Source organism: Biomphalaria glabrata, chromosome 17, assembly GCF_947242115.1.
Source record: "Biomphalaria glabrata chromosome 17, xgBioGlab47.1, whole genome shotgun sequence".
Taxonomy (NCBI): domain Eukaryota; kingdom Metazoa; phylum Mollusca; class Gastropoda; family Planorbidae; genus Biomphalaria; species Biomphalaria glabrata.
In genome coordinates this window covers 3,314,986-3,328,189 of record NC_074727.1, presented here as the reverse complement: position 1 = coordinate 3,328,189, position 13,204 = coordinate 3,314,986, and the positions used below count along the sequence as shown (strand labels likewise).

General features: G+C 35.7%; 1 protein-coding gene across 1 annotated transcript; it reads right to left on the bottom strand.

The window, feature by feature from the left end:
• Window positions 1-2,416: 2,416 nt before the first annotated feature.
• On the bottom strand, window positions 2,417-13,204 carry LOC106064108 (FMN-dependent NADPH-azoreductase-like). Its single transcript, XM_013222607.2, has 3 exons — window positions 12,960-13,204; window positions 4,846-5,082; window positions 2,417-3,328 (listed from the first exon to the last, which is right to left on the bottom strand). Exons 1-3 carry the CDS (start codon window positions 13,081-13,083, stop codon window positions 3,096-3,098), a joined length of 594 nt encoding a protein of 197 aa, XP_013078061.1. The 5' UTR covers window positions 13,084-13,204; the 3' UTR covers window positions 2,417-3,095.

Here is a 13,204-nt window from a genome sequence, read left to right as displayed (position 1 = left end):
TGTAAACAAAAAAGTGGGTCTAATTCATGAGTTGTGTTATGAGTATACAGTGCAATATAATTTTGTTATAAACATTTTGTTGTCACACTGTGCCTTAAGTTATGGTATATTTGTGGAGCAAGTCTTTTGTTTTATTTATTTGGACGTTCAGGCTTGGAAAAAAAAATGATTTTAGAACTTAGAACTAGCTCCAGCATGGGACTCTATGGTTTTAAAAATCTTTATATGGTTTTGATATAATTGTGGTTTTAAAAATGTTTATATGGTTTTGATATAATAGGCATTTGTCTTGATTCTTTTCATTTTGTGATAAAATGTGACAATACTGAATAAGTGAACAAAAAGAGTTTGTAGTAAAATGAACATTTGGCGCAGATCTGGTTTACTGATCCTCGTGGCTCAGTTCTTTGTTAGTGCCATGTCGGTGGGAAATAAACACAACCTGACTTCTTTTCTATAGGTCATGGTTATCCCTTATTTGTACTAAAGGTTTGTTCTGTCACAACTTCTAGATGTTTTTGAAGCCTGACCCTCCCTTCCTTCCTGGCATGTTTTTCTTCCCTAACTCCATGGTGCTATTTATATGTCGATTTCGCCACAAAAGTTTGAATGTTTTGGCCTGAGGTGGTGAAAGTAGTACGACTGCCATTCGGAAGTTTTATTCTCATTCGGATGTGTCTTTTAATGTATTAAGCGTGTCATGTTTTTAATGTATTAAGCCATACTGCATGATATTTATTGATTTTTGAACAAATTTTTATGATGTGAATAAACATTTTTTTTTTTAACAATGCATCAATTTATTTTATTAGTAGATTTAAGAAATATTCTGAAAATTTATAATTCCACAATTCTAAAATTTCATTATTATCACTTAAGTAGAGCACGGATCCATAGTCAATTCACTTTTGTCAAATATTTTGTGAAGATGTGGGATTTGTATGTGCTATCACTGAGTGTATACATCAAACATGTATCAGCTCCAGTTGAAAGAGACAGATATGTTTGCATAGAATGATTTTTTGTGAGCATGCTGAGTCTCTGAGCCAGCTCTAATGGTCACCTGACTTAAGTTGGTGAAAAGTGAAGGCCACATGACACCCTTGTTAACCATGGACCACAAAAACAGATGACCTTTACATCATCTACCCTGTAGATCGATAAGTCAGAAAGGGTTACTTTATTTTTTAAGCTGGATAAGCAGCATATAAACATTTCAGAGCAAAGTTAAGTGCCCAGATGATAAAGTGACTGTACTAGTTGTCTTGTCCCACAGTTCCATGTGCCAGCTCATTCATCTCAAGCACATATTAGAACTGAAAATGCCTCCAAGTAAACAGAGAATTTAATTGTTGAGAAAATTTTCTCTCTTCTTTAAATAATTAAACATTCATTAATGAATAATGATATTTGAGAAGTAGTCTAATTGCGCTCCAGATCCAGACCTATATTTTTACTAGTTGAAACTTGGAGGACAAGAGTTATCTTACACAAATATTGAAGGAGACAACTCAAGACCAGCAGAAGTGTCTCTCCCCATTACAAAGAAAAAAAATCTTCCTCACTTTTGTTTGTCTAATTTTTGTTATAAACAAACTTTTCCAGGCTACAACTGAAAGCAAAATAAGCTCTCTAGAACTTTAAAAGGTGCATTATCACTAGCATATAAGGTATATAGATGTATTTATTTAGAATCAATTGTAATAAAATATAGATCTCGACATATGATGTACAAAGACAATGATTGCCCTAGGAAAAATTTATAAATGTTGACTGCTGACTAGGCTTAAAAGTTTAAATATTTGTTAGAAATTCAATTCCAAGTATAATATTCATGGATTCATTAGAAACTGTTCTCTTATTTTAAAGACGTTACTTCAAAAAAAGAAGATAATTACGTCCTACACCTTTCATGTGTCAATCTAGTCATGCATGACTTAAACTCTGCTAAGTCATTAGTTTTTCTGGCTGATTCAGGCAACCCTTCCCACTGGTTTGAAGTGATAAAGTATAGAAATCAGTACTCTCCCCTTACGCAAAACAGATTCTCCTAAATGAAGAGACTTAAGTCTTATTGTCATCACATTTTTTTAATGCCATAAATTTAACATAAACATTTTTTTCCTAGTGATCAAAGTACAAGGTAATGTGTGGGGGAAAACAAAACAGGGACTTCAACAAGGGGAAAATAACAAAAGGTTTGAGAAAGGATTGTATAACATCACAAAAAAAAAGTTAACATTGTATCAGCAATGGACCTCATTCACCAACCGTAAACAAACAACATTTAGCCACGTGGTTCTCTATCTCTTCTATATAATTTACGATCTCATGTTTAATTCATGATGGTTGTCACGTGACAGTTTTTTTCATTGTTTTATCAATAAGATCATGTGACTAAATGTTGTTTGTTTACGATTGGTGAATGAGGTCCATTGTGTATTTAAATTATTAAACATCATCCATTTGTAATATCCACATGAAGAGGGAAGAACTAAAGCTGATGGTGACTGGGGCAAAGAGGGGTTGAAACTTATAGTTCAGATTATACAAATCAATGTATGTGCATTTTTTGATGAAGCAAAAAGTACATAAATAATAATTGCATACAAAAATATTGAATCTAGAAAGAGGGGAAAAATGTTCAGTCAACATTCTTAGTATGTCACAGCAGGTGTATTCAAATATTATTTCCTAACAATTTTTTTTTTTAAACTGTTTTGCCAAGATATTTTTTTCTTCTCAATTGCAGGTCAAATGAACATTGTATAGAGAGGCAAAGAATCACAAAGGTACATTTGTTGTTAAGTGGATATCTGAAAAACATGATGGAAGGTCATGCTATACATGAGGGCTAGTTGTACAGGGACGAGGTAGATGACATAAAAGGAAGGAATATCAAAGCACCTTTCTTAAGCTTAAAACATTCATATACAATAACATCCAGTTTCTAAACATTATTAAAGGAATTCATACATTAGAAGTAGTACAAAAAAACATTGTGGAGAACTTGTATGATTTATGAAACATCAGCACTTTCTAGGCCTGCTGTGGAGAATTGAACACATGTTTTGACTTAGGATGTAGCTAGAGTTTTATTTTGGTATACCATAGGCATCTCTGTGATTCTTCATGGCTCTGGCCATCCAGTCTAATTGTTTGATTATCAACTCAGCCCCGGGGACCATGTGTTCATTTAAAGGTTGGCCGCTCTCGTCAAGGGCTTTGTGGACTTCTGGGATGCCAAAAATATTGGAGACGCTGGGTGTGCCTAGCTCACTTAGAAAAGATCTCAGCTGCATGGCTGCTCTCATACCTCCGTAGATTCCTTTAGGAAGAAAAGATTTCAGAAAATGTTTTATTTCAGATTATCTGTATTCTTTTACTATAATAGAAGTAGAAGTAATCAAATGAAATTTAAAGTCTTAAGACTTTTTAGTTTATAGTGAGGGATTTTTAATTTTGGAATCTTTGGGTGCCTCTTAAGTCCACCCAGCTCTAATGGGTACCGGACATTAGTTGGGGAAAAGTAAAGGCGGTTGGTTGTTGTGCTAGCCAAAGAAACATGACCGTAACATCATTTGCCCTATAGACTGCATGGTCTGAAAGGGGAACTTTACTTTTTTAGCCAAGTAATAGAAGTTGCAGTTACAACTGAGGGACTTTTAGTTAGAATATTGAAAAACACCTGGATAAGGTATCCAGGATTATAAAGTATACCACAGTTTGACTTCATTTAGTCCTTTTGACACCCTGTGGAGAATAGGACCACAACAGTACTTTGCCATTGGACTATGTTCTAGGTGATTCTCAGTTTGGTCCATGTCTATTCTGCCGTCTTTGCTTCTTGTTCTACTGATCTCCTTGTTTGCTTTGGTCTCTCAGCCTTTCTCTTTTTTGGTCATCTGGGTGCCAGCTTCTCATGAGCTTTCAATGGTGTGCATCATGAACTAACCTTAGGAGGAATCACCACGACCAAGGTTTTTTAGGCTTTGTACTGTTGTGAATACTGTAGTATCGTGTTTTTCAAAGGGTGATGTTTGCTAGCCTCAAGCCCAACCCTCCTCATTTGTCTCGGCTTGGGACCAGCAAAACACTTCCTGAAGGCTGCTTATTTTCAGAGTACCAAAGTTCATACACCTTTTATTAATAGGTATCTAATATTAGTTGGTGAAAAAAAAACAGAGTTTTGGCTGCTTGATGCCATTGTTAACCATTGGCCACAGAAAATATTGGTTTTATGGATGATTAGGTCTGAAAGGGAAAGATTATTACTCATTATGAGCACTAGATTTTTACTGAACTTGACTACAGATATATGCAAACAAGACATAAAGCTCTTCAAAATTAAAATTGACACCAACAGTTGGGAAAATGAGGCACTGGATAGATCTAGATAGAGAGTAAGCATTACAGAGGGGTCCTAATTTTCACCTGCAGGTTCGATTAATAGGGCAAGAGAAGTAGATGATTCTCTGAATGACATAGGGTTTCACAAACTGCTTAATTTAATTCTAATGTGTGTGTTGGCCTTGCCAGTAGGCTATAAAACAACATAAATAGTTGATCAAGAGAATTTAAGAACATGGTGTTCATCCAAGACCTAAGCAAAAGCATACGCTTTTATTCAAAGAATGTATGAAATAATTAGTGTATTCAATTATTTTTTTTTACTATTATCTAATAATTTAGAAAATACATTTTATTAATGAATGTAGTGTCTTAAAAAAAAAATAATTTTGCATTAGCTTTTAATTTCTTTTATGCTTTAAGGCCTTGTTTTTGTCAACAAGTTGCAAGCAGATTTAAGCAAAATAATTTAAAATACTTTATGAAGATACTCACCATAAGAATAAGAAACTATTGCACTTGGTTTGTAAGCAAAATGACTGGCTGCAAAATGATCTAACATATTACTCAGGGCAGGAGGAATACTGTGGTTGTACTCAGTGGATAACACCACAAAGGCGTCAGCAGCCTTGACCTTGTCATCACATTCCACCATCCACTTTGGTAATTTACTCCTGTCTTCATAAGAGTAAATGGTTCTTTCCAGAAGTGGAAATTTCAAATGTAAAGGATCTGAAAATAATTAGATTCTCTTTAACTCTTTCTCTCCTAATTAACGTTACCATTGTTGATTAGACCCCACTAAATTCATTTTTGGTTTTATAAACGTGTATTTGTGTTACATAAAAAGAGCATGCATTCTCCTATAATTATATACCAAAAGTAACGTTTTCTGATTACAAACAAAAATGTTATTGAAGTTTAATCATAACAAGGTAGAATGTATAAATTGGAAAATGAACAATTCTGTCAGAACAAGGTAAATAATTACGGAGATAAAGAGTTAAAAGCCTTAAAATAATAATTTTTTAAAGTGGAAAAAAAGATCTATCTACAGTTGTACATTAGACTCTGTGGCATTTTACGTCTCAAGAGACGATCTTTTCCCTTTGCAACTTCTTGTGTGACTAAAGAGGCCAATCCTTGATACACAGCTGCGATCGCAGGTTGGGCATATATAATCACCAGGTGCAGTTGCATTTTCACCCTTCTTTCTGCTTCTGTTGTGTATGACATCTGCAATCTATGACCCTTCCTTTATGCTCTCTCTCCATGTGGATCTGTCCAGTGCCACCTCTTCCCAGTTACCAGTGTCGATTTTGAAGAGCTTCATGTCGCGTTTGCATACATCCGTATAACGTAAAAGTGGGCGACCAGCGGCTCTCCTGCCTTCTATTAGATCTTGTGGAAGTCGACCTTCTGGCATTCTATGAACGTGTCCAAACCAGCCATGGCGACTGCTGCTGATAACAGAGCGGATGTCCTGGCACCCTGCTCTTTGTAGCACTTCCTCATTGGTTATCTTATCTTGCCACCTTATTTTAAAGATCCGCCTTAGGCATCGGAGGTGGAAGACATTCAGCTTTTTTTCCTGCCATGAGTAGGTTGACCATGTTTCACTTCTGTACAGCAAGGTGCTCAACACACAGGTCCGGTAGACTAGGGCTTTAGTACTGCTAGTCAGCAATATGTTGTCCCAGACTCTTTTCTGCAACCGTGACATGGTGGCCATTGCCTTGGCTATCCTGTTGTTTATGTCTTTATCCAGTAGAGTGTTGTTGGATATGATGGAGCCAGTAGACTATACAGTTAACAAAAGGGGAGGTAGATGGACCTAAATGGAGTACAGTAGTTGAAGGGGAGGCTAAGGTAAGGGAGCAGGAGAAAGACAAAAGGGTCAAAGAGTATAGAGGCTAAACATTTAAGGATTCTGCATTTGAATTGTCAACTGAAGTATAAAATAGATCTTTGCAAGCACTATCCTGGGCAATAATTCTCACACTCAATGTGGCGCCCAGGTGAAATGGTCATTAGAGAAGATGATTAAGCTAATACGGAATCAAAACAGGACCCCTATCAATGTGCTAAGAACTTTCCCCCATGGCACTGCCAAGGATGTAGGAAAGGCCCAATAGTCCTGTCATGTCTTCTTCTTCATTCTCATTTATTACTATTATTATTTTTATAAGAAAGAAATAGAGTTCTTGTAAATTTAATCTTACTTTCCTTTAAAAAAAAATATTTAATATGCATATTTTAATTTTTTTTAAAAGTATAATATTGAGTTTGTGGAGGTCAAGGCCCTTGATAGACGTACTGTCCAGATGACTAGACTAGATGGCTGCCTGGTCGTGCGGTTTGTGCGCTGGACTGTCGTTCGGATTTATCGACGGTCGAGGGTTCAAACCCTGCCCGCTCCCATCCCCCGTCGTCCAGCAGCAGGTTTGGACTAGGAAGTAAACTATCTTCAACTCTGAAGGAACATCCGAAACATGTAAAACAAACAAACAAACATACTAGATGAACTTTCTATAGGGGTGTTTTATGACCTCTTGATAAAGAATGCAGTTTTGAAGGACATGGTCAGCATTCTCTTGTGACACTCTACAAGGGAAGATTTCACTAGCCCTGATTTTAGCTTCCTGAACATGTGTTGTCTTATTCTGTTATGTTCAGTTCTGAGGCAAAAGATTAGATGTTGGTTATGTCCGGATAGTTTTTATAATAGGCATTGTCTTTCTTGTGATTGGATGAGAGCTTGTCCATTTCTTGTTAATTCTATTCACTATTAGATTCTTCATTTTGTCCATCCTGTCATGGTCCCACACTGTTCCCTGAGTGACCGTTTTATGAAGGACATCCACATGACCATTGCAGCAGAGATGGAAAATAACATATTCTACAGAATGCCTGACCCTAGGCCTCGCTTCTATAGTTATGAGAGTCTTGGGAAATGAGCCCATGGAAACAGAGGTGCAACAAATTTGCATCTACTTAGATGCCTTTCAGACAGAACAATAGTTTAAACAGGCTAATGATGGGGACCTATTACAAATTTTCAAGCACTCTATAATATATGATTTAGATTATAACTTTACTTAGCTGACTTAGGCCTAGTCTTTAGGTAAATATATATATGCCTAATATGATGGTTATGAATATGAATAAATATAAACTAGAAGAGTCAGTATCTAGATCATGAGAGAAGTAGAGGGGTGAGTCAGGCCCTTGTAAACTTATAACATTATAATAAATAACTAAAATTTACTGGATAGTGTAAGTATAATAAGTATATAGACTATATTATTAGAATATTATATTGAAATATATTGATCTGGATTACTGGATCTCGTATACCTACTATAATACTATATTATAATTATTTATACTAGCTATAGACACTATAGTCTACTCTATAGTGACTTAAAGTCAATATAGAAGATAGACTATAGATAGATGATTATAAATCTGGTAATCCTGTAGATCAGCGCCCCGCGTCATTTTCACGACATTCTTTGTTGTCAAGGCTTGATCAGCAACTTGGCTAGATTTTTTTTTGGCGGGGGGAGGCGTGTCATTTCGAAAGCTGCCAACTACAAATAAACATTTTTTTTTACAAATCTAAGTTTTCTAACTACTTTTTTTTTTTTTTATCAGAAAACGATTTTATTTTATGCAGATCTAAAAAAAAACAACAATTTGATAAATTATTTTAAATATATATTTTTGTTTTTGTATTTTTATTTCAAATGTTTAGAGTTTTGATCTAGATCTATGTCAAAAATATATATATTTATAGGCATATATATATATATATATATATATATATATATATATATATAATATGCTCTTATGCTGTGATTGTTTTAGATCTATGTCCAGATTTATTACATACCCCACCAGTATAAATAATTATTATGTCTCACGTTTTTCTTTAGGCTCTGTTACTCATTTTTTCCAGAATTTTTTTTTTCAGAAATTAAAAAACTTAAAATAGTAAAATACTGTGATCAAATTACAGCGATTGACAAATATAAGATATAGAGATGTCAATGTTAGTAGAACTTAACCATGACAAGATTTTAGGAGACTTTAAGGATGGAATGTATGATCTATATGTATGTGTGATATATGTGTGATATATATATACATATATATTGACATATATATACATATACACATTTATATAATTCAGTTTGTCCTGCCCTGTTTGATGCATTGTAAAACATACACAAAACTATGCATTTTTCAAATAAATTATTGGTACTTGATTGTGGAAATAATAAATATCTTGCCAACATCCCAGCCAGAACAGAGAACAATGTTATCTTTTTTTTCCAAAGATTTATTTTAAACATCTCAAATATGTCGCTATTTCATGTTTTTTAAATAAGAAACATTCGTTTAGAGATGCCTTCATAATATTCTCTGTGGTGAAAATGTATATTTTTAGTACCTATATGTATCTTATATATGGTCATGGTGTGCATTTGTGCTAATTATATTCATTAGATTCTAGTGATTTAGCGTAAATCAAGACATTAAATATATCGAGAACATTAAATTGACTAAAATTCAAAGAGTTTTCAGGTAAGGTGAGAATTATTTTCACTACATGTTAGATCTAAAGGTACACACTGCCACTATAGGTAGGCCTAGATCTACGAACTGTCCACTGCTACAAGTAGGCCTAGATTTTAGGTGAGGGCAATTTTTAGGAGGATTTTATGAGACTTTTCATTTTTTAGGAGCACTACGAATCTTGGTGCTGTAAATGCAGGGGCGGATTGGCTATATGGGCGTTCGGGCAAATGCCCGGCGGGCCGGCACCAAAATGGACTGGTGGGGCCACAGGAGCAAATGGATGCCACTTATGTATCAAATTGTTAAAATGTTTTATGATATATCTCTGTGGCATTTTACGTCTCGTGAGACGATCTTTTCCCTTTGCAACTTCTTGTGTGACTAAAGAGGCCAATCCTTGATACACAGCTGCGATCACAGGTTGGGCATATAAAATCACCAGGCGCCATTGCATTTTCACCCTTCTTTCTGCTTCTGTTGTGTATGACATCTGCAATCTGTGACCCTTCCTTTATGCTCTCTCTCCATGTGGATATGTCCAGTGCCACCTCTTCCCAGTTGCCAGTGTCGATTTTGAAGAGTTTCATGTCGCGTTTGCATACATCCGTATAACGTAAAAGTGGGCGACCAGCGGCTCTCCTGCCTTCAATTAGATCGCCATACAGGATGTCCTGTGGAAGTCGACCTACTGGCATTCTACGAAAGAAGAATGTTAATTTCAGAAAATTCATTTTCACACATTTATCTACATGCCGAGGGATGTCAACCGTCAGTGTAGATTTAGTGTATAGAATTGTCCCCTATCGTATGACTACGTAACCAAACCAGGTACAACTTTGTCCACTTTTTTCGATTCTTTTCTTACGGACTAGTGCTTCCTACCTGCAGGTTAGCGGTAGTACAGTTTCTATTTTGTTGCCCATCGTTCGGAGCGGTAAACAATTAAAACTTAACAATAGGGATGAACAAGGTAGTTTATGTGATACCCGTATGGCAAGTTTACAACATTAGAGCCGGTGGAATTTGGGGCTGGGCGAGGGGAGATAAATTGTGAAAGAATTCAGTCTTGGTCAAGTTGGGTGGACACGTTTATAACTGACAATCTTACTTTCGGAAATTCCCGAACGTGATAGTCCTTTCAAAAGCGATCTAAATCTAGTAGTCAAGAAAATTTACATTTAGCCTATTTATTATTTATTTTGAAAAATTATAACGGTCAAACTAGAGTTTTTCCCATGTGGCCTATGAGCTAGATCTAGTATTTTTTTTTTTATCAGCGATATACATCAACTTTTAATATTTTTAGGAAATTTATTTGAGCTGTTTTGATATCAGCGTCCATGCAGATTTCTGAAAGTTCCACGAAGTTCTGACATGAACAGAGGTATTGTTAAAAAAAATTCTCTCGACTGCTAGGTAAACACTAATGAATTTTTATATGCAAGCTTCGTATCGTCACAAATGTCAAACACAAAAAGAGCGCAGATATCAATAGAATAAAACGCAATGAAAACGTGAAAAAACATGCAGCGTGTTTTCTTAAATTTATATACCAAAGACTGGGATCGATCGATGAAAGCGGCTAGATGAAATAGTTTCAATATCGCGACTAGAAGCAATTCGTTAGTAAAGTTAGTGACAGTTTCAGCAGCCACAGTCAACATGCGCAATGCTAAATGACCGAATTTCTTACCGTCCTGCAGAGGTTTGGGTTACGACGTTATAATCTGAAATATTAATCGTCGTGTATCGATCACGAATCTATGAATGAAGCTTGAGTTATTAATAAAGAAGTCTGTGACCTTTTTAAAAAATACTTACCTCCTTTGAAGTTTTTCACTTAAAAGTGGTGTATTTAAAAAAAAATTCTGCTTGTATAGTTAATTCTGAACATTAAATGGTTCATTTTCGGAAAAGAAAGAAATGATGTTCAATTATCATTTTCTTATCTAGTTTCTGAGATTTAAATGGGATGGACGAAATGACAGACAGACCACACAAAACTAATGGCGGCTATCTATTCCCCTTTCGGGGCCGCTATAAAAGACTAAACAAGGGTGCTATTGCCATGGTTAGCGGTTAGAAACATTTCATGTAGCAGAAGTCATTATTTATACAAGGGGAGGACTGCTGGGAGACAACTACACAATAGAGACAAACATTAGAGGGGAGACATTTAGGGGAGGTCATTAAGGGTAGCTGTGGTCAGGATAGATAGAATTACGGGAGGCTAGTTCAGTCCCCGTTTAGGTCTCGATAAGAGCAAGTAGTGCCAGGAGTGTAATAGCGTAGTTGTGATGGAGTGAGAATCGGATATTAGTTTCGTTTATGGTCACACTAGTTTGTTTATTATTCCTGTCGATTCGGGAGACTGTTGAACAGCCATCCAACCATCAAATAGCCTAACTGAACCATCCAATCAACCAACCACAGCAAACCAACAACATCCAACCATAAAACAACCTAACACAACTATCCAACAAACCATAACCAACCACTGTCAACCAACCATCCACAGCAAACAAATAATATCCAACCATCAAATACTGTAACAGAACCATCCAACCAACCACAACCAACCAACCACTGCTAACCAACCAAAACAACAAACTACAACCAAACATCAATCAAATCAACCAACAAACCATACATTCGACCAACAAACCTACCAAAACCAACCAACCACAACCAACCAACATACCTAACAACACCATCAAACCATCCAACCAACCAACCATTATCAACCAAGTATCCACAGCAAAACAACAATATCCAACCAACAAATCTACCTACATCATCAAACCAACCACAACTGACTAACCAACACCATCCAACCAACCAACCATCCACAGCAAACCTACAATATCCAACCAACCAACAAATGTAAGAACACCATCAAACACACTATCAAACCATCCAACCAACCACAACCAACCAACCTACCAACCCCATCAAACCGTCCAACCAAAAATAACCAACCAACCACCCACAGCAAACCAACAATATCCAACTAACCTACCAATAGCATCAAACCAACCACAACCAACCTAGCAACACCATCAAACCATCCAACCAATTTCAATCAACCAAAAAACAACAAACCACTAACAACCATTAAACCATCCATCCAACCAACCAAAACATAAAATCAACATCCATCCAACCATCAGACATCTTAACACAACCTCCCAGCCAACCATCTATCCATTCAACCACAACCAAAAAACCACTGCCAACCAACAAAAAAATCACAACCAACCATCAATCAAATCAACCAATAAACTATCCATGCAATCAACCACAATCAACCTACCAACACCAACCAACCACTGCCAACCAAAAAACCACAGCAAAATAATAACATCCAACCATCAAACATCCTAACACAACAATCCATCCAACCAACTACAGCAAACCAACAACATCCAACCATCAAACACCCTAACACAACCATGCAACCAACCATCAATCTAAGCTAATAACCAACCACAAACATCCATCCACTCATCTATCCATCATAAAAATTTACCTTAGTTTCTATAATTAATTACTTTATTTATCTTTAGAACACCTACAACAGCCTTTAGTAAACAAAATGTGAAAAAAAAAAAAAAGATCCTTAAAATACTACAAGTTGGCAACACCACTGTACCTTACCAACAAACAAAATGGCGTCGTGCAGATCATATTAAAAGTCGCTAACGTACTTTATTTATGTCATTCAAAATGTAAAGGTTCTTTTTTTTAATCCAAATTTATTAAAAAACACTAATTACATGTATTAAATGAATTAAATTGTATCCTGGCTAATTATCGGCATTTTATGAACGCGGGACGCTGATATACAGGATTACCATAAATCTATATTATAATAATATAAGTTCACATTTAGATCTATTTGATTTATTCATAAGACAATATGAGATTAGGCAATTCTATGATTATTCTGATTTACATCTATTCTAGATTCTATACGTAATACGATCTATCATCTAGACTTCCAGATTATTATTGCCATTGCTTACCGAAAACGTCAACATTGAAATGTTTATTTTCAAGCTGTTTCTGCATAAATTTCGCTACTCGTAACCCAAAGCGTCCTTCTCTCGTCGATCCAAGAAATAAAATTGCCCTAAGTTTGTTGGCCATGATTCTTTTATCTCTTCTTGTTGACACTACGACTAGATCTAGATTCCAGTCTATGTGGATAAATATTAGCAGAAACCTTGTTGCAGACAATAATTCTAGATCTAGATAGAGGTATTGTATA